Source organism: Mus caroli, unplaced genomic scaffold, assembly GCF_978045245.1.
Source record: "Mus caroli unplaced genomic scaffold, Mus_caroli_1 scaffold_8, whole genome shotgun sequence".
Classification (NCBI taxonomy): Eukaryota; Metazoa; Chordata; class Mammalia; order Rodentia; family Muridae; genus Mus; species Mus caroli.
In genome coordinates this window covers 100,349,731-100,372,081 of record NW_028227263.1, presented here as the reverse complement: position 1 = coordinate 100,372,081, position 22,351 = coordinate 100,349,731, and the positions used below count along the sequence as shown (strand labels likewise).

At 45.9% G+C, this 22,351-nt stretch overlaps 1 protein-coding gene across 3 annotated transcripts; it reads left to right on the top strand.

Moving 5' to 3' along the window:
* Positions 1–503: 503 nt before the first annotated feature.
* Positions 504–17,778, top strand: LOC110297509 (L-lactate dehydrogenase C chain). 3 transcript variants are annotated; one of them, XM_085841717.1, is made up of 8 exons: positions 504–584; positions 1,063–1,195; positions 6,046–6,163; positions 9,336–9,509; positions 11,672–11,845; positions 15,441–15,558; positions 16,230–16,353; positions 17,466–17,778. In XM_085841717.1, the coding sequence occupies exons 2-8, from the start codon at positions 1,070–1,072 to the stop codon at positions 17,628–17,630; spliced, it is 999 nt and encodes a 332-aa protein (XP_085697843.1). In that variant the 5' UTR covers positions 504–584; positions 1,063–1,069; the 3' UTR covers positions 17,631–17,778. The 3 variants fall into 3 exon arrangements, with proteins under 3 accessions (XP_085697843.1, XP_085697844.1, XP_085697845.1); XM_085841718.1 differs by lacking the exon at positions 504–584 and adding an exon at positions 619–659; XM_085841719.1 differs by lacking the exon at positions 504–584 and adding an exon at positions 841–863.
* Positions 17,779–22,351: the final 4,573 nt, after the last annotated feature.

Sequence of the window (22,351 nt, the reverse complement as noted above, 5' to 3'; positions counted from 1 at the left end):
CATTGGGAGCTTTTTATTGAAGGAGCCTTCTCTCTAGACCAGTAGCAAGGTCGGGGCAAATCCCTTTAATCCCAGAGGCAGGCAGATCTCTTGAGTTCAAGACCAGCCTGGTCTACAGAGTGAGTTCCAGGACGGCCAGGGCTACACAGAGAAACCCTGTCTCGACAGCAAAACAAAAGCAAGCAAACAGACAGATGCCCCCAACCCTCAATGCCTACACACAGATGTAAGGGCAAAGGGTCCATGGGTATGCTCCTCAAACTCAAAGTTCTGCATTTCCTCCCAGCAGAAAAGTAGCACAGTTAATGCAGGGGCCTTTAAAGGGACGCTGGCCAAGCTGGCTGCCATCTTCTCTGTGGTCCCAGGGCTTCTTACACTAGAGGCCTTGGAAACCTTCTGGAGTCCATCTCCTAAAACCTGAGGTTAAGCCATGCAGGTGCACGCACCAAGGTTCCTGACCAGGCAGTGGGCGGGGCTTGCATGCTGACGTAGGCTTTGTGACGTTTCTTTTCCGTTATAACTGTTGGCTCCTGGACCCAACAGTTATCCTGGTTTCTTACCTGTGCTGCGGAGTCAGCAGTAAGGTGTGTGTTTTCGGCCTCCCCAGAGGAAGTGGCCAGTGTCTTCTTCCACCTGGGAAGGAAAGCCATTGTAGGCCTGTGAGCTTGGGGGGGGGGGGGGGAGGGGGAGGGGGAGGGCTACAGGGAGGGAGGGGCCTGCAGGGAGGAGGAGCCTGCAGGGAGGAGGAACTTGTCGCCAGAAGTCATCCTTTGCCTCATTGAGGCTTCATTCACTCCCACACTCTAGCTAGAGAAGGCTTTCGCTTCCTTGTGCACTGCGAACTCCATAGAGTTCCTAGACAGGTGGGATGATCCAGGCCTGCAATCCCAGCACTCTTGAGTGGCTGAGGCTGAGTTCAAGGCCAGCCTAGACTACATATTGACCTCCTGGCTAGCCTTAGATACAATGTGAAACCCTTAACTCCGCTCCCTACCAAAAAAAGTTGTTTAATGTCTTGCCTACAGGAGTGGGTATTCACTGATGGTTCCTTCTACTCTACAGGCTCAACATGTCCAACGTCAAGGAGCAGCTAATTCAGAACCTAGTTCCGGAAGATAAACTTTCCCGGTGTAAGATTACTGTGGTCGGAGTTGGAAATGTGGGCATGGCGTGTGCTATTAGTATTTTACTGAAGGTAAGAAAGCAATAAAGCCTTCTGGCAGGAAATTAACCATTAATGGGAATGTGTAAAACCTGTGGTGTTGACAAATTTTAAGTGTTGGCTACGTGTGGTCGTTGGCACAGGCGGGCCTGTCACCTTAGGACTTGGTAAATGGAGGCCAAGAAGGTCTGGAGTTCAAGATCATCCACAGCTACAGATCAGCTTCTTGAAATTCTTGGCCAGAATTCAGAGAGGAGAGGAGAGGACTGGAGAGATGGCTCAGTGGGTAAGAGCACTGACTATTCTTCCAGAGGTCCTGAGTTCAAATCCCAGCAACCACATGGTGGCTCACAACTATCTGTAATTGGAACTGATGCTCTCTTCTGCTGTGTCTGAAGACACAATAGTGTACTCATATAAATAAAATAAATTTAAAAAAGAAAAACAAAAACGAGAGGAGAGAAGGGCAGGGCAGGGCGGGCAGGGAAGGGGAGGGAAGGGTAGAAGGAGGGAGAAAGGAAATGTTAAGAGAGGGAGAGAAAGAAGAGCAGGGAGAGGAGAGACAGAGAGGCAGAGAGATATGGAGACAGAGTCAGAGATAGAGACAGAGAATCAGAGAGAGAGAGAGACAGAGAATCAGAGAGAGAGAGAGACAGAGAATCAGAGATAGAGACAAAGAGAGAGAATCAGAGAGATAGAGACAGAATCAGAGATAGAGACAAAGAGATAGAGACAGAGAGATAGAGACAGAGTCAGAGATAGAGACAGAGAATCAGAGATAGAGACAAAGAGAGACAGAGAATCAGAGAGATAGAGACAGAATCAGAGATAGAGACAGAGAGAGAGTCAGAGATAGAGACAAAGAGATAGAGACAGAGACAGAGACAGTCAGAGACAGAGACAGAGACAGAGTCAGAGATAGAGACAGAGAGTCAGAGAAAGAGAGACAGAGAGATAGAGAGTCAGAGATAGAGACAGATAGAGACAGAGTCAAGAGATAGAGATAGAAACAAAGAGACACACAGAGTAGACAGACAGAAACAGACAAAGACAAAGGCAGACAGTGCCAAAGACAGAGAGATAGAGACAGAAATAGAAATAGACATAGAGACACAGACAGAGATAGAGACAGGCAGGCAGACAGGCAGGCAGGCAGGCAGGCAGGCAGGCAGGCAGGCAGGCAGGCAGGCAGGCAGGCAGGAAGGCAGGCATGGTGGCTTGCAGTGTGATCCTAGCTGAGCAGTTTGCCTGAATTCTGGGATTCCAACCCTGGCCAGCTGAGCGCAGACACTCTCACTCAGATCCTGACTGGAAACTTGCAGAGGAAGGTAGGAAGCCGAGCCAGCTCAATTTCAGAACCCAAAAGTGGAGGTGGGGGAGGCAGAAGGGGAAAGGAGAAAGGGGAACAGGGAGGAAGAGGATGAAAGTCTGGGGAGACAGAAAGCTTCCAGGGTCCACTCTGCATCTTAGGCGCAGGCCGTACTGCCCAACCCCATCCCACCTGGCCACAGGAGGTAGATTCTTTTTGCTATGACCAGACAAAAAGCAGACCATCAAGCCGGGGAGATGGCTTAGTGTGCACAGCACTTGCCACGCAAGTGTGAGGGAGGATCTGAGATTGAAGCCCTAGTCCCCACAGAAAGCTGGACGTGCACCTGTGTAGCTCTGTGGTCCCAGCACACCTGGAGGTGGGTAGGAAGTGGAGTCAGGAGACGCTGAAAGTTCCTGTGCCTGCTAGCCTGATGTATGCCACGGAAATGAAAATAGAGCCCTTGTATTGTATACAAGCAAGGTGGAAGGGAAGAGCCTTGCCGAGGTGGCTCAACCCCTGATGTTGGTACCTATGCTGTGGCATGTTCACCACGAAGCATGAATGACTGCACACACACACATTCTATACACATACACAAGGATAAGTAATAACAAGAAAATATACCACTGGGAAAATGCAGACTATACAAAAGGGAGATCAGGATTTGAAGTGGATGGTTAACTGAAATTCAACAGGAACCTAGAAGGGGAAGAAATAATCACACAACAAAAATTTAAGGATGTGGGTCTGTGGCTAATTGAGTTTAAATTCCCCTGCCCCCCGAAAAGCCTAATCCAGGGGTTGGAGAGATGGTTCATTGATTGACAGTGCTTGCTGCTCTCTCAGAAGACCTGGGTTTGCTCTCCAGCACCCACATCAGTAGCTCAGGAACACCTGCAACCCTACTTCAAGGGGTTCAGATGCCCTCTTCTGACCTCCATGGGCACTGCGTACATGTGGTGGCACACGTCTTTAATCCCAGCACTTGCGAGGCAGAGGCAGGCAGATTTCTGAGTTCGAAGCCAGCCTGGTCTACAAAGAGTGTTCTAGAACAGCCAGGGCTACACAGAGAAACCTTGTCTTAAAAAAACAAAACAAAGTCCTATTCTAGCTAGCATTTGAGAAGTAGAGACAGGAGGATTGCTAGTTTGAAGCTAGCTAGAACTACACAACAAGCCCCTGTCTGCAACCCTCAGGAAGGAAAAGAACTGTGACACACATGCGCGCGCGCACACACACACACACACACACACACACACACGAATTTAGCAGAGAGAGAAGCACAGGTTGCTCCTGTGTCCCACATAGGACAAAGCGGTCACCATGACTTTCCCCAGATGGCTGTCTCCAGCACTGTGGCCATTCTGGCCCTCCCAGGAGAAATGATCTGGGATGCTCAGCCATGACAGGCTGAGTATGAAATTGTCTGATTTTTTTTTTCAAGACAGGGTCTCTCTGTGTAGCCCTGGCTGTCCTGGAACTCACTCTGTAGATCAGGCTGGCCTTGAACTCAGAAATCCTCTGCCTCCTAAATGCTGAGATTAAAGGCATGCGCCAACCCTGCCCGGCTATTTTTTTTTTTTTTTAATTTAAAAAAAGCAAGCAATCTTTTCAGGCATGATGTTAAATGCCTGAGGCAGGAGGATTACAAGTTGGAGGCCAGTTTACACTATATAGCAAGACCCTATTTTTTTTTTCGATTTTATGTATATGAGTACACTGTAGCTGTCTTCAGACACACCAGAAGAGGGCGTCAGATCCCCATTACAGATGGTTGTGAGCCACCATGTGGTTGCTGGGAATAGATTTTAGGACTTCTGCAAGAACAGTCAGTGCTCTTAACCACTGAGCCATTTCTCCAGCCCGCAAAACCTTATTTTAACACAGTGACTTACAAACAAAACAGCCAACCTACCTGGGCTGGAGAGTACTTGCCTAGCAAGTGAAGAGCCCTGGGTTTGATCAGTAAAATGGAATAATACACCTGGTTTGGTGGCGCACATCTGCAATCCCAGCACTCAGAAGGCAGAGATAGGACCAGAAGGTCAGTCACCCTCAGCTACCTACCAAGCTTGAGACCATCTTAGGAAACATGAGACTGTCTGAGAACAAACACACACATGTACACAACCAACTCCTAAAGATTTGCTCTCTTGGGCTAGAGAGATGGCTCAGTGATTAAGGGCACTGACTGCTCTTCCTGAGGTCCTAAGCTCAATTCCCAGCAACCACATGGTGGCTCACAACCATCTGTAATGGGGATCTGATGCCCCTCTTCTGGTGTGTCTGAAGACAGGAACAGTGTACTCACATAATGAATGAATGAATGAATGAATGAATGAATGAAAAGATTTGCTCTCACTGAAACGCAGCTTTTATAGTTTGCATCTTGTTAGGTTCAGGCAATAGGTAACTCTAGAAGGAATCTGCAAGGCAGGAGGGGAACCTTGGCCACTCCTCCACCATAGCTGCCGGTGGTTCTAGCCATTGCTACACTACCTGCAGTCACCTGCCCATTTTAGAGGTTGCTTCTAGCCTCCAGCTTCTGTAGGAACTCCCGGTATTGGCTTCATCTTTCCCTTCCTTTCCCCTCCTGTGTTCTTTTAGCCTAGAGGGGTGGTTGGTTCAGACATATCTGCAATTTCTGGGTTACCTCAAATATTCTCTTTGTATCTCTCCACCCTCTCAGCTGTTCCTTAAATTAATTCCCTGTTGGAAAGCTTAAAGTGATTTCTGACTTCCTGACCAGACCCAGGTAGACAGTGATGTAAAAGTGAATTTGTAGGCAGAGTCCAGTTTTCTATCCCTGTGTGAAGTTTATCTTCTTCCCATTCCTGATACATAACACACAGTTTAGTCGGTGTTAGAATACACTGACCCGGGGCTGGTGAGATGGCCCAGCGTTAAGAGCACTGACTGTTCTTCCAGAGGTCCCGAGTTCAAATCCCAGCAACCACATGGTGGCTCACAACCACCCGTAATGAGATCTGAAGACAACTACAGTGTACTTACATATAATAAATAAATAAAATCTTAAAAAAAAAAAGCGGGACATGGTGGTGCATGCCTTTAATCCCAGCATTTGGGAGGCAGAGGCAGGTGGATCTCTGAGTTTGAGGCCAGCCTGGTCTACACAGTGAGTTGCAGGATAGCCAGGGCTAAACAGAGAAACCCTGCCTTCAAAAACAAAAACAAAACAAAACCCAACAAGATATCAAAATGTATTATCTTTCAGTGTTTGGGATCAGACTCAAGGCCTCACACACGCAAGGCAGGCCCTTTGCCAGCCACACTCCATCCTCAGCCCCCCAGCCACGCTCCATCCTCAGCCCCCAGCCACGCTCCATCCTCAGCCCCCAGCCACACTCCATCCTCAGCCCCCAGCCACACTCCATCCTCAGCCCCCAGCCACGCTCCATCCTCAGCCCCCAGCCACGCTCCATCCTCAGCCCCCAGCCACGCTCCATCCTCAGCCCCCAGCCACACTCCATCCTCAGCCCCCAGCCCCCCCCCTCCTTCTTCTCAGAGTTTGGAACTTGGCACTCATACTCCTAACTTTTATGCCTTTCAGGGTTTGGCTGATGAACTTGCCCTTGTTGATGCTGATACGAACAAACTGAGGGGAGAGGCACTGGATCTTCTGCACGGCAGTCTTTTCCTTAGCACTCCAAAAATCGTCTTTGGAAAAGGTTCATTTTAATTTTACTTCCAGAGCTTTGTGAAAAGGACTGAGTTTATCATGAATAATTCTTTGGACACTTTGTAATCCCAACACTTGGGAGGTGGAGGTAGGAGAAAGATCAGGGGGGTTTAGGTCAGCCTCAGCTACATACCAAGTTTGAGGCCAGCCTGGGTTACATGAGACCTGTCTCAAAAAATAGAATAGGCGCCGGGCGGTGGTGGCGCACGCCTTTGATACCAGCACTTGGGAGGCAGAGGCAGGCGGATTTCTGAGTTCGAGGCCAGCCTGGTCTACAAAGTGAGTTCCAAGACAGCCAGGGCTACACAGAGAAACCCTGTCTCGAAAAACCAAAAAAAAAAAAAAAAAAAAAAAAAAAAAAAAAAGAATAGGCAATTTTACCAAATTGACTTTAATCAGTATGTAATTTAAAACATCACTTGGGGCTGGAGAGATGGCTCAGTGGTTAAGAGTACTGACTGCTTTTCCACAGATCCTGAGTTCAATTCCCAGCAACTACATGGTGGCTCACAACAATCTGCACAATCTTAAACAACCTTAAAACAAAACAAATCACTGTCATTTAAGTGCTCATTCTGTTCCATTTCTTTTGAGATAGAATCTTACTATATCCACCTGTCTCTGCCTCCCAAATGCTGGGATTAAAGGAGCGCACCACCACCGTGTCCCTAAACCACCCAGGTGCATCTCAAATTCACGACTCCCCTACCCCAGCCTCCTGAGTGCTGGAACTCACACAAATCTGCCAGCTTCTGCCTAGGCAGTGTTGAGATTAAAGGTGTGTGCCATCAAGCCCAGAGAAAAGGCTTAATTAATTGATCAATTGTTTTTCTTTTAAAACAGTCTGTGTAAATCGGGCTGACCTCAAATTCATGGAGAGCCACCTGCCTCTGCCTCCTGAGTGCTGGGATTAAAAAAGATCATTAAATTACAATTGGGGGATGTTTGGAAGACAGAACAATACAGACTCACTTACTGCTCTTTTAGAGGATCTGTGTTTGCTTCCCAGCACTCACATGGTGACTTACAACTGTATGTAATTCCAATATCAAGAGATTCAGCCGGACAGTGGTGGCACATGCCTTAATCCCAGCACTCGGGAGGCAGAGGCAGGCGGATTTCTGAGTTCGAGGCCAGCCTGGTCTACAAAATGAGTTCCAGGACAGCCAGGACTATACAGAGAAACCCTATCTCGAAAAAAAAAAAAACCAAAAAAGAAAAAAAAGAGATCCAATGTCCTTTTCCAGACTCTGGGGGCACTATACACATATGGCACACCAACATACATGCAGGCAAAACACTCAAACACAGAAAATAGTAAATGAATAAATCTTAAAATGATTGGCACTCAAGATAGTCACTTAATTTAAAAGTGTCCTTAAGAGAGGTACCATTAAGGGAGCTGGAGAGATGGCTCAGTGGTTAAGAGCACTCACTGCTCTTCCAGAGGTCCTGAGTTCAATTCCCAGCAAACATGTGTGTGTATATGTGTCTGCATGGTAGGTTCACAAGCATCTGTAATGAGATCTGATGCCCTCTTCTGCTGTGTCTGAAGACAGCTACAGTGTACTCAGATATATAAAATAAATAATTCTAACAAACAAACAAAAAAGAGGTACCATAAACTATTGACCTAAAACATGTAAATGCTCTTATTAATTTGCTGATTCATCTATCTATCTTATCTAATCTGTTTTTTTAAATTATTACTACTATTTTTTTGAGGGTCTTTCTACATAGTCTTGGAACTCATTATGAAAACCAGACTATCCTCAAACTCTACAGAGAGCTGCCTGCCCCTGCTTCCCAAGTGCTGGGACTAAATGTGTGCACCACCAAACGCAGTCAATTTTTGTTATTCCTAAAAATGATGTGTGTGTATATGTGTCTGCATGTAGTTATGTGCACATAACAGCAGAGACCAAAGGCATGGGATCCCCTGGATCTGAAGTTAGGGGAGCCACCAGATACGGGTTCTGGGAACTGAACTTGGATCCTTTGGAAGAGCAGTAAGTGGTTTTTGCTTGTTTGTTTGTTGTATGGATGGGATTTCCTTTTTCTTTTTGGGGGTGGGTGGGTAAGGTTTGTTTATATGAGTTCTCTATCTGCATGCCAGAAGAGGGCCTTAGATCTCAGTATAGATGGTTGTGAGCCACCATGTAGTTGCTGGGAATGGAACTGAGGAGCTGTGAGAGAGCAGACAGTGCTTTTAACTGCGGAGACATCTCTCCAGCCCCCAGCAAGTGCTATTAACTGCTGAACCATCTCTGCAGCCCTGGGTTCCTGTTTTTGTTGTGGTGGTTTTTTTTTTTTGTTTGTTTGTTTTAAAAGTGAGGTAAATGTTCACAGAGCCTGATGCCCTGAGTTCAATTTCAGGGACCTCTATGTGAGAGTGAGCAATACTGACTCTCCCAAATTCCTCTCTGACTTTCACGCGAATTCTATAGCAGCACGCACATGCACACATACACACATATGGGCACATACACACAAATAAGAATATGGATGGTATGTCTAAGAGATGCTTAGAGAACTTGCTAATCAAAAAAGTATCTAATAATGTAAGCAAACATTGTGTCAGTGTGTTGAATATAGTAAGTAAAACAACTTGCAGACTGGTAATTACACTTACTATAAGTAGTTTATTTTCTTGTATGAAGATCTAATTTATTTGTAATATCAAATAAAGCATGGTTCCTTCTAATATGGTTGCTTATAATAATTAGAGGTAAATCTCTTCTTGCCATTAGATTCCTAAAAGAGACATGGAAGTTATCAGATGTAAGCTGCTAATTCATTTGGGTGTTCTGAAAAGCCAGAGTGTTGGGGAGGGAGTTCCACCGTGGGTCTGCCATGGGTTCACTTTCCAGCAACACCAAAAGGCAAAATAACAGAAACCAGAGAGCTACTGAGTTTCTTGCCCGGGATCTTTCTGACAAATAGAAATGTGGGTTGAAGGGACTGGCAGCTGTGTGAAAGCTGGCAAGTGGCACCAAGCCTTGTTTGACTTCTGTAAGATGCTACAGTGTGGGGTCTCTGTTTCCAAATCCAGGATAGGAGGTGTCTACTTCAAACCCAACAGCATGGGATAGAAGCTTACAGAGCCAAGGTGCAGTGGGGGGCAGTGCTAATGTAAAGACCGTCTTCTATTTCCTTCTTAGATTACAATGTATCTGCCAACTCCAAACTGGTTATTATCACAGCTGGTGCAAGAATGGTATCTGGAGAAACTCGCCTTGACCTGCTCCAACGTAATGTCGCTATCATGAAAGCCATTGTTCCGGGCATTGTCCAAAACAGTCCGGACTGTAAAATAATTGTTGTCACAAACCCAGGTGAGGTTCCCTCTGCCTTTTCTGAATAATAATTGGTTCATAGTATTCCATTATAAACCTCACAGAGGTTGTACTCATGGTTAATAAGTCTTCCATGCCATAAGTTTTGATAGATGCCATCACAGTAAGATCTGGAATATCTCTGGCTTCTCTGAAGGGCTGTGTGCTCATTTGTAGTCCATCCCTCATTCTACCACTTGACTCATTTTCTAGAACTTCATAAACAAAACCAGACCAAAACCAGACTTGAGACAAACTTTTCTACCCAGCCCCATTTATAGTTCAGTTATTTTGGATTCATCCATGTCTGGGATATGTCTTGGATTTGCTCCTTTGCATCCCTGGACTCTCTTAATTTTTCCTATATGTATGTGATGAGCATGTATGTGCTCTTGCATGCACAGTGGTTGGTGTCGTCTTCCACTGCTCTTCAGCATCCCCCACTGAACCTGGAGCTTAGAATTTTGGCTAGACTGCTAACCATTAAGTTCTTAGGTCAGGGGCTGGAGAGATGGCTCAGTGGTTAGGAGCACCTACTGCTCGTCCGGAGGTCATGAGTTCAAATCCCAGCAACCACATGGTGGCTCACAACCTATGGGCCAGAGCAAAAGGGAGAAAGGGAAGGGGGAAAAGGTTCTTAGGTCAACCTGTCTTTGCAGACCTAGGGTTGTAAATATACCTACCATGTCTTGCTTTTTTTTTTAAAGGTTTATTTATTATATATAAGTACACTGTAGCTATCCTCAGGCACCCTAGAAGAGGGCAGCAGATCTCATTACAGATGGTTGTGAGCCACTATGTGGTTGCTAGGATTTGAACTCAGGACCTTCAGCAGAGCAGTCAGTGCTCTTAACCACTGAGCCATCTCTCCAGCCCCCCCACCCCATGTCTTGCTTTTTACATTGCTACTAGGAATCTGACCTTAGGTCCTCATGCTTGCTGTTTTGTGGAGAACTGGAGAGGTGGCTTAGCAGTTAAGACCACTGGCTAGACTTCTAGAAGACGCAGGTTTGATTCCCAGCGCCCACATGATGACTTCAACCACCTAAGCACATCTAGTTCTACCCCCTGAGCCATCTCTGCAGTCCTCCTTATACATTTCAAATACTATTTTCCCCTGTTGGTGTTTAAAAGTTGGTTTATTTTATGTGTATGAATGTTTGCTTACATGTATGCATGGATACCACATGGCTTGCCTGGTACCCATGGAGGACAGAAGAGGTGTAAAGGTCCTCTGGAAGTTCAGTCACAGACAGTTGTGAGCCATCACGTGGGTGCTTGGAGTCCTCTACAAGAGCAGCAATGCTCCTAACCACTGAGCTGCCTCTGCAGCCCAGCGATGAATTTCTAAGGATAAGGTGAACATTCATGTGTTAGCACGCCTGTGATCATGCATGTTCCTTTCTTTGGTGTCAGTGATGAGAGCAGGAGAGCACAGGTGGGCTACAGACTGAAGTGATTGGCTCTGTTAGAAGCTGCACACAGAGTTTCAAAGGTCTGCGCAGTGCCTTAGACATTCCCACCAGCGCTGTGTCCATGTTTTCTTGTTTGTTTTGTTTTGTTTTGGGGATTTTTTCAAGACAGGGTTTCTCTGTGTAGCCCTGGCTGTCCTAGAACTCACTCTGTAAACCAGGCTGGCCTCGAACTCAGAAATCGTCTCTGGTGTTCTTACCAACCCTGCTATTGTCAGCCTTTCAAAAGTTTAGCTCCAGTGTTTTCATTGTTGAGGATAAATCTGGCCAGATAATATGCTGTCACCCTGGCTGTTGTCCCACATCTCCTAACTCTGCCAGTTCTTCTTGGTTTTAATATATATTTTTTTTTGGTTTTTTGAGACAGGGTTTCTCTGTATAGCCCTGGCTGTCCTGGAACTCACTCTGTAGACCAGACTGGCCTCGAACTCAGAAATCCGCCTGCCTCTGCCTCCCAAGTGCTGGGATCAAAGGCGTGCGCCACCACTGCCCGGTCTCAGAGATGTTTTAAGATTCTGCTGGTCAATGATTTAATGTAAAAACCCTGAGTATGCCTACCATTTAGATTCACTGGACTTTGAACTATGATAAATCTACATTTGACTCCCAAGATAATTTCTCTATTTGGAAAAGTAACTGTAGAGAAATTGCTATAGATCTTTCTCAAATGTTGTTTGACTTTCTTCCTAGTGGATATTTTGACATACGTGGTTTGGAAGATAAGTGGCTTTCCTGTAGGCCGTGTGATCGGAAGTGGCTGTAACCTAGACTCAGCACGTTTTCGTTACCTGATTGGGGAGAAGCTGGGTGTCAACCCTACAAGCTGCCACGGCTGGGTTCTTGGAGAACATGGGGACTCCAGTGGTAAGTGTGAGCGAGGTGCCCTTGTGGTGGGCAGCAATGCTCTTCTTCACAGCGTAGTCTCTGCCAATAGAGCTGCATAGCTTTTTTCATTTTTGTGGGTGCATGTCTTTTTAGACCAGCCTGAGCTACAAAACCATTCCCTGTCTGAAACAAGGATCAAATGGATTGATGCGTAACTGTGTGTAGATGGAGAGGACACTTGACCGAGGTGACTTGATGCATTTGCATGTGACATAGGGATCACATCAGCGTCACCAGCTTTGGGGTCGCCTCACAAACCCATCATTTCTCTATGCTAAGAATAGTGAAACCTGGGCTGGCGAGATGGCTCAGCGGGTAAGAGCACTGACTGCTCTTCCAAAGGTCCTGAGTTCAAATCCCAGCAACCACATGGTGGTTCACAACCATCGGTAATGAGATCTGACTCCCTCTTCTAGTGTGTCTGAAGACAGCTACAGTGTATTTACATATAATAAATAAATAAATCTTTTAAAAAAAATAGTGAAACCTGAGCCAGGCGGTGGTGGCACACACCTTTAATCCCAGCACTCGGGAGGCAGAGGCAGGCGGATTTCTGAGTTTGAGGCCAGCCTGGTCTACAGAGTGAGTTCCAGGACAGCCAGGGCTACACAGAGAAACCCTGTTTCAAAAACAAAACAAAACAAAAAACAAAACAAAACAAACAAATAAAAAAGAATAGTGAAACCTGGTCAGTCTGAGATAGGTGATACTTTAAAATCTCTTATTTTAAGCTCTGTTGTACTCTGGTGTTTGTGTGTGGGCATGTGTACCTGATGCCTGCAGAGGCCAGAGGTGTCGTATCTCCCTGGAACTGCAGTGACAGGTGGTTGGGAGCTGACCTCAGGTCTCCAGAAGGCCAATATCTGTTCCAAACCACCAAGCCAACTCTTCAGCCAGAGACCGTACTTGACTATAAAGAACAAGGACTCCTGAAACTTGGACTGGGCTGAACCTTGCTCTATTGCTGAGAACGGCCTGAAGTTTGCTCTTCCTGCCTCTCCTTCCCAAGTGTTCTACCTGCTATACTCTGTCCCCAGCCTAAGAGCAGCACATAATTGCTTAGGACAGTGTCCTTACTCTGCACCAGAGTGCTAGCATTGCTTCTCTTCGCGAGTGTGCTGCCCCTTGGTCCTATTTTCTCCTCCTTCCCCAGTATCATAACTTTATTTTTATTCTCTACTTTCTCATGTCAGGGTATTATTATTATTATTATTATTATTATTATTATTTTAGATTTCATATGTAAATGGCATCATTTCACAGTTGACTTTCTGTGTGTGGCTTTTATTGCTAGATGCTAGACATAACCTCCTGTTCTATGCATGTTGTCACAAGTGATAGGTTCTTGAGGCTGAGCAGTATTGCACCACAGACACAGAGAGACACACCCGGCCTTTTCAGTGTGTCTTTAATTGGCCTCTGGCTGCTTGTAAGTTGTGCAGCTGCACAGTGCTGCAGTAGGCACGGTTAAGCAGCTGTTGTCCTCAGTACCCTGACCTCCTTTCTTTGGTTGTATTCCATGCCCAGTAATGGGATGCTGGGTCATAGGGTAGTTCCAGGTTTACTCTCTGAGGCACCACCATATTGTTTCCCATGAGCTGCCATGTGTGTACTGGGATTTGAGCCTAGGTCCTCTGGAAGAGCAGCCAGTGCTCTTAACCACTGAGCCATCTCTTCATCCCTCCCCAACTCCTTCCAGCATCTTTTTTTTTCCCCCCCCTTGGTTTTTCAAGACAGGGGTTTTCTGTGTAGCCCTGGATGTCCTGGAACTCAACTCTGTACAACAGGCTGGCCTCGAACTCAGAAATCTGCCTGTCTCTGCCTCCCAACTGCTGGGATTAAAGGCATGCCACTACCACCCAACATCCAGCATCATTTTTTTTTTTTTTTTTTTTTTTTGGTTTTTCGAGACAGGGTTTCTCTGTATAGCCCTGGATGTCCTGGAACTCACTCTGTAGACCAGGCTGGCCTCGAACTCAGAAATCCGCCTGCCTCTGCCTCCCGAGTACTGGGATTAAAGGCGTGCGCCACCACCGCCCGGCGGCCACCACCGCCCGGCCAGCATCATTTTTCCATCACTTTTCACCTTATATTTTGAGTCAGGGTCTTTCACTGAACCTGGTGCTCTACCAATGCCTGATAATCTGCATAGCCTGCTTGCCTGAGAATGCCTGCATTTGTGCCCTGTTTCTGTGAAGGTCTTTGGATTTCATCCCATCCCTTAGGGACAGTTTATGCTAAGAGTTTCTGTGACTACGTAGCACTCCTCAGCACATTGTGTGCATCTCTTTCTCCTCTAACTGATAACATGTTTCTTAGCAATCCTTTCCTTTGTAGAATCTTGTGTTTTTGTCTATTACTTTAAAATGCTTTCTGTACTATAATTATAAATAATTCAATTATGTGTCTTATAATGTGTCTTGTTATTTCCCTTTCTGTCCATTTAAAACTTATTTTGGGGACTGGAGAGGTGGCACAACAGAGAATCTGGTTCATTGCCATCTGTGACTCCAGCGTCAGAGGGGCCAACACTCTCCTCAGGGCCCAAACCCACATAGAGACACACATGTGTTCTTAAGTGAAAAACACAAACATATAAACAAAAATCGCCCTAACACCTCCATCCATGTGTGGTAGCGAACAATTGGAATGCCAGCACTTAGCATGTTGAGGCAGGAGGATCAGGAGTCCACAGACATCCTCAGGTACATAGCAGGTTCAATACTCTCAGCCAACCAAAACCAGGAGTGGTGATGTATGTATGCCTAAAGTCTAACAATTTGGGGATGGGAGGTGTGGGAGTGGAGGCAGATGGATATCAGGAATTTGAGGCCATCTCTGGCTATGCATTGAGTTGAGGCCAGCTAGAGCTATATGACACTGTCTTAAAAACAAAACCTGGGGGCTGGTGAGATGGCTCAGTGGGTAAGAGCACCCGACTGCTCTTCAGAAGGTCCAGAGTTCAAATCCCAGCAACCACATGGTGGCTCACAACCATCCGTAACAAGATCTGGCGCCCTCTTCTGGAGTGTCTGAAGACAGCTACAGTGTACTTACATATAATAAATAAATCTTTAAAAAAAAAAAAACAAAAAAAAAACAAAAAAAAAACAAAACCTGTCAGCCAGCCAGCCAGCCAACCAACCAACCAACCACTAAGTGTGTAACACAAGCTTGTCATCCAACACTTGGAGGCAAGGGCAGGAAGACATGAATTTGTTCTTACAAGAACAGAAACAGGGGCTGGTGAGATGGCTCAGTGGGTAAGAGCACCCGACTGCTCTTCCAAAGGTCCGAAGTTCAAATCCCAGCAACCACATGGTGGCTCACAACCACCCGTAATGAGATCTGATGCCCTCTTCTGGTGCATCTGAAGACAGCTACAGTGTACTTACATATAATAAATAAATAAATCTTAAAAAAAAAAAAAGAACAGAAACAGAACAGAACAGAATCCTCCACCCCTGCCCCACCCCCAACAAAACACCCCAGCACTGAACTCACAGTAACTGACTCGGTTTTGGCAAGAAGTGCTCATGTGAGGAGTTTGTTATTGTTTTTCTTTCTTTTTTAGTGCCCATATGGAGTGGTGTAAACGTTGCTGGCGTAACTCTGAAGTCACTGAACCCAGCAATAGGAACTGACTCAGATAAGGAACAGTGGAAAAATGTTCACAAGCAGGTGGTGGAAGGGTAATAGTAGTTGTGCGATATTTTTTTTTTTAATGCCCTGATAATCAGTATTAAGAATACACCTTAACTTGGGAGGCAGAGGCAGGTGGATTTCTGAGTTTGAGGCCAGCCTGGTCTACAAAGTGAGTTCCAGGACAGCCAGGGCTATACAGAGAAACCCTGTCTCGAAAAACCAAAAAAAAAAAAAAAAAAAAGAATCCAAAACCTTAGGGACTGGAGAAATGGCTGGAGAATGGTTAAGAGCACTGACTGCTCTTCCAGAGGTCCTGAGTTCAAATCCCAGCAACCACAAGGTGGCTCACAACCATCTGTAATGAGATCCAATGCCTTCTTCTGGTTGTCTGAAGACAGCTATAGTGTAATCATATACGTAAAGAAAAAAAAAAAAAAAGAATACACCTTAAGCAAGACAGTGGTGGCAGCTTACACCTTTAACTCCAGAACTCGGGAGGCAGAGGCAGGTGGATCTTGAGTTCAAGGCCAGTTTGGTCTACAGAGTGAATTCCAGGACAGCCAAGGCTACACAGAAAAACCCTGTCTTGGAAAACAAAAACAGAATAAATTTTGCAAGTGGTTGGAGAGATGGCTTAGTGTTTAAGGTCACTGGCTGCTCTTCCAGAGGACCTGGGTTGACATATCATGATTTTTTTTTTTTTCCTTTGCAACTGCAGCGGCTATGAGGTCCTTAACATGAAGGGCTATACCTCTTGGGCTATCGGGCTGTCTGTGACTGATCTGTCGAGATCCATCTTGAAGAATCTCAGGAGGGTGCATCCTGTTACCACGCTGGTTAAGGTATGCAGTGAGGATGTTTATTATGCCTGGTCACCGGTGAGGCTGAGTGTAAAGTGATTTCAGAATGAGGCAGGTGACGGAGGTCCCTGCAGAAACAAGGATAGGAAAAGGATGTATTTCTCGGAAAGTTCCTGGGAGCATGAAACTCTGGGCATGTATGAGGGGTTGGGATGCGCTGTCAGGAGTCTTGAGACCTTCCGACCCTCCAATGCTCATACCTGATGTGTCTACAGTCAAAGCTGTACCATTGCCATTCACAGTTCCAGCCTCCACCACATAAGGATGGGTGGGAAGGGGGCAGGGAGATGGGAAGAGTTCACTGGGTGTTTTTTATCCTCGTGGGGCGGGGATGGTGGTGTGGGTAGTATGGGAAGCAGGTGCTAATTTATGCCAGTACACGTATAGGTTGCCCAGACTCTCACAGCTGTTTCTGTAGCCTTGACTTTGGTTATAGAAACTGTAAGAATGCTGGGCTACTGGCACCAGTGAGGTAACAGGATGCACCCTCCTATGATGAGGCTACACACTTCCCATGTCTCTGTCAGCCTGTGAGTCCTAGGGTGGAACTGCAGGAAAGGCAGCAGTTTAGGAGTGCAGAAGGGCAGGAATACAGCCTGAGGTCACAGTGCTCACACACCCTGCTGGGTGTGTTAGAGTGGCCCTGGGCTGCTGCTCTGTGGAGGCTTGAGAAGCCATCTGGAGCAACTGCAGTTCCAACTCTGTGGCGCCCTCTGTTGAGGGTCTAAGTAGAGGCTCCCTGGTCACCACCTCCCTTCCCTCAATGTGTCCAAAGGCCGCTTGCTCTGAGTCCATCACCAGATAAAGAGGTCACAGAAAGACAGCATTATTTCCTTCCCCTTAGACATCAAGATGTCTGGGTCTGGTGAGGGATGAAGAACATTTTGCCTTTTCCTGGTCCTTTTGAAGGCCTCTGGCACATTGTCCTTGTCATTGGCCATCCACATGATCCAGGACAGAGATCTCAGTTCTCCCAAAGATTGCTACGTCTTGTGCGTAGCTCTACTTGGTGCCATGGTCTCTCCTACACAGTTTTATTGTAGAGCTTTCTTGCATGGTGGCCAGGGAACTGATGGTATGACTGTGTGTTTCAGGGCTTCCATGGGATAAAGGAAGAGGTCTTCCTCAGTATCCCTTGTGTCTTGGGACAAAGTGGTATCACAGACTTTGTGAAAGTCAACATGACCGCTGAGGAGGAGGCTCTCCTCAAGAAGAGTGCAGACACACTCTGGAATATGCAGAAGGATCTGCAGTTATAAACTCGCCACCTTCAACTGTGTAACAGATGCCTGATCACATCACTGATCAGGGCATTCCCACTGAAAGTGTTTCCACATCATAACAAAGTTCAATAAAATTTTGGAAACCTGTTAAGACCAATCTCAAGGCTAGAAAGATTAATGCCAAAGGCATCTCCCCACTACCCCTTTTTTTGAGACAGGGTCTCACTATACAGCCTTGGCTGACCTCAAACAGAAGTCTGCTAGCCTCCCAGTGCTGTATTAAAGGCAACCATCACCAGGCCCAGCTAAAACTTCTGCCTTCTATAAATCTTTTCTGTGTCTTTCTAGAGATTTAGTTTGCACAGGGCAAAATTCCATGAGTGAGTAGCTCGCAAGTTGACATGTGACAACTCACTGCAACACAGAACTGAAGTTCTCACAAGCCAGCCGAGACTTCTGGTCCTGAGGCTTGTGGTGCTCTCTTCTATTACAGTGCCAACATATTCGCCTTGCTTCATTAGCTCCCAAGTCTGTGTGTATTCTCTTTACTAAATATAAGATATTATCAAGGGGCTAGAGACAATGGCTCGGTGGTTAAGGGCACTTGCTGCCTTTCCACAGGTTTCTGGTTCAGTTTCCAGCACTCACACAGTGGCTGTAAAGTCAGTTACAGGGGATCCGACACCTTCTGCACTCTGAGCGCCAGGCACATGTGGTACACAGGCATACATGCAGGTGAAATATGACACTAATAATAAAGCTTTAAAAAATCATATATTGGAAGAAAAACAGATGCCACTTTGGAGGGGTGGGGACAGGGCTGGGTGTGGTCATGTTAGTACCCAGGAGGCAGAGGAGGTGGTTTGCTCAGCAAACTACCACTGTAGTGCTGTGCTGCGATTAGGACTCTGTCCAGTGAGCCAGTGTTCAGGGTGTCTCAACTGCTGACCACTACTGCTAGAGAATAGTCTCTTCCTTTTTTTTTTTTTTTTTTTTTTTTGGTTTTTCGAGACAGGGTTTCTCTGTGTAGCCCTGGCTGTCCTGATACTTACTCTGTAGACCAGGCTGGCCTTGAACTCAGAAATCCGCCTGCCTCTGCCTCCCGAGTGCTGGGATTAAAGGTGTGCGCCACCACGCCAGGCCGTTGCTTCCTCTTGACATCCAAGGTGGGAATGTGTGTGCAGTTCCTGACTTACACTTTCGAGCCATTTCCTTGATTCCATGAAGATCTTGAGACAGACACTGGAAATTGACAAAATCTAAGAAACCAAGTGCAAGATGACATCCTGTAGGGCAGGACTCGCTGGAAATGGGCTGTGGAGACTTCCATCTTCTAGAGATGCTCCATCGGGCCAGTCACTGTCCAGCTGCTCAGACTGTTACTACTACTATCAAGGCCCTCAGAGCCCTGCTGTCCTGACAACGTTCAGCCACTTATCTAGCGAACATACCATTACTTTCTTCATTGGATGCATAAAATATGGTTATTAAAACTGGCAGAGGGCTGGAGTGATGGCTCAGTGGTTAAGAGCACTGACTGCTCTACTGAAGGTCCTGAGTTCAAATCCCAGCAACTACATGGTGGCGCACAACCATCTGTAATGAGATCTGATGCCCTCTTCTGGGGTGTCTGAAGACAGCTATAGTGAACTTATGTATAATAAATCTTAAAAAAAAAAAAAACTGGTGGAGTCTCTTCCCAAAGATCCAACTACTTCCACCTCACAAGTGCTGGGCTTAAAAGGTGTGCACCATCACCGCCCTGCCGGGTTTTGACTTTTTCATGATTTTTTTTACTTTATGTGTTATGTGTGCTTGCTTGCCTGTACATGTGTCGCATGCATGCATGTATCTGAAGAAACAAGGGTGATGGATCCTCCAGAGCTAAAGTTACAGGAAATGTGAGCCACCTGATGCAAGTGCTGGGACCAGGACCCAGTACTCAGGTGCTGAACCATTCTCTAGCCACTTAAGTCCTTTTGTCCACCAAATGAGAACTTCACTTTGGGATGAGACCAACTGGCTATCCAATATAGATGGTCAGCCCTAAAACACATCCATACAAGTGACTTGTCAGGTTGTATTATGCTTATTCATCTGTACCTATGTGTAGCAACAATGGTTAAAAAAAAAAGAGGCCTGGGATTCAGACATGGCTCAGCTGTTATGAGCTCTGACATGGTTCACAACTGGCTCTAGCTCTGGGGAACTGTGAAAGCACTCACACTAAAAATTTTTTTTTGGAAAAGGAGGCCATGGTTGGGAGGGAATGTAAAAGGGAGAAGAGCAGGGCAGGGGTAGTGCACGCCTTTGATCCCAGCACTTGGGAGGCAGAGGCAGGTGGATTTCTGAGTTCAAGGCCAGCCTGGTCTACAGAGTGAGTTCCAGGATAGCCAGGGCTACACAGAGAAACCCTGTCTTGAAAAAAAAAAAAAAAAAAGGGGGGAGAAGAAAGGAAAATAATCTGAGTTTTCTTATATTCTAATTAAATACAAAAATCTTAGCTATGACAAGGACTTGGCTTTACTTGAGAAAATGTTTAATATTCCATTTCCCAGGAGTTGAGCGATGGATGGTTGTGAGCTGCTGGACACAGATGCTGGGAATTGGACTCCCCCCACCCCCCAGAGCTGGCTAGTTTTATGTCAATTTGACACAAGCTAGAGCAGTGGTTCTTAATGTGTGGTTTGAGACTACTTTGGGGTGGAAAACCCTTTCCCAGGGGTCACCTAAGACCATCAGAAAACATTAAGATTCATAACAGCAAAATTACAGTTATGACGTAGCAATGAAAACATTTTTATGGCTGGGCGGTCATCACACCATGAGGAACCAGGGTCACAGCATTAGGAAGGTTGAGAACCACTGCTCTAGAGTCTTCTGAGAGAACCTCAACTGAGAAAATGCCTCCACAAGACCAGGCTCTAGACAGGCAGGCCCAGTTTGTTGTCGTAGTGACTGATGTGGGCGTTGCCACCCCTGGACTTTGCATTAGTCATTCCTTCTTGAAATAAGTTGTTTTGATTTTATAGGAGCCCATAGTTGAGAGACTTTGAACTTTTAGTTTTTTTAGTTTTTTTTTTTTAAGTTATGTCTTTTTTTTTTTTAAGATTTATTTATTATATGTAAGTACACTGTAGCTCTCTTCAGACACTCCAGAAGAGGGCGCCAGATCTCGTTACAGATGGTTGTGAGCCACCATGTGGTTGCTGGGATTTGAACTCTGGACCTTCGGAAGAGCAGTCGGGTGCTCTTACCCACTGAGCCATCTCACCAGCCCAGTTTTTTGAGTTTTAAAGAGACCGATTTTTTTTGTTTGTTTGTTTTGTTTGTTTTTTTTTTTTTTTTTTTTTCGAGACAGGGTTTCTCTGTATAGCCCTGGCTGTCCTGGAACTTACTTTGTAGACCAGGCTGGCCTCGAACTCAGAAATCCACCTGCCTCTGCCTCCCGAGTGCTGGGATTAAAGGCGTGTGCCACCATGCCCGGCTCTAACACCCTCCAGTATTTCTGCTTTGCTCTTATTCACAGAATGCAGCATGTCCTTACACTGTCTTTTTGTAGACTTTAACACTGGCATGATTACTAGTGGACAGGCCTGGGGTTCAGAGCTAGATGTCGTAAGCATTCATATAGACTGTTTTATGTTTAAGGGTGTATGTGTGTGTGTGTGTGCCACATGCAGTGCTTGTGGATGCCATAAAAGGGTCTCAGATCCCTGGAAACTGGAGTTACAGATGGTTGTGAGCCGACACACGGGTGCTGGACATTGAATCTGCCCTCTGTAGCAGCCAATCTCTTTAACTCTGGAGTCATTCTCAGGCCCCTCCCATTTTGTCTTAAGTACTCATATACTAGGAGTAGCAGCCGAGGGGGACTGGAGAGATGGCTTAGTGGTTAAGATCAGAGTTTGGCTCCCAGCACCTGTCAGACAATTTACAACCACCTATAACTCCAGTTTCATGGGGATACATCTCTGGTCTTCATAGGCACCTGCACTCATATGTGCATGGGTATATGACGTGCTGTGCCTTGTTAGCGCTAGTGTCTTTATCAGCAGTGAATGAAGAGGACCTGTGAAAATCAACATGGCTGACAATATGCTTGTGCATATTATCCATACAGCAGGCCTGAAGAGTGAGTGTGGATCTCTTTCCAACACCAACCCCAAGTTGCGCATATATATGTGTATGTGTGTGTATATATATACATATATACATATATGTATATATGTGTGTATACATATATACATACATACACACACATATATATACACACACACACACACATATATATATATATATATGTAGACAGATAATATATAAGTAAAACTTAAAGTAAAATCTTACTCATGCCTGTCTTGGTGGCGAATACCTTTAATCCCAGAAGAGGCAGGCAGATCTCTGTAAATTCAAGGCAAGGCTGGTTTACATAATGAAGACAGCTAGGACTTTTTTTTTTTTTTTTTAATGAGGCCCTTTCTCAAAACAAAGCAAAGCCGGGTGTGGTGGCGCATGTCTTTAATCCCAGCACTCGGGAGGCAGAGGCAGGCGGATTTCTGAGTTCAAGGCCAGCCTGGTCTACAAACTGAGTTCCAGGACAGCCTCAGCTATACAGAGAAACCCTGTCTTGAAAAACCAAAACCAAACCAAACCAAACCAAACCAAACAAACAAACAAACAAAAAAACCCCCAAAAAACCAAAAAAAACCCCAACCTCTTGTTCTGCAGGGCCTCTCAGGAGATGACTATATCTTTTC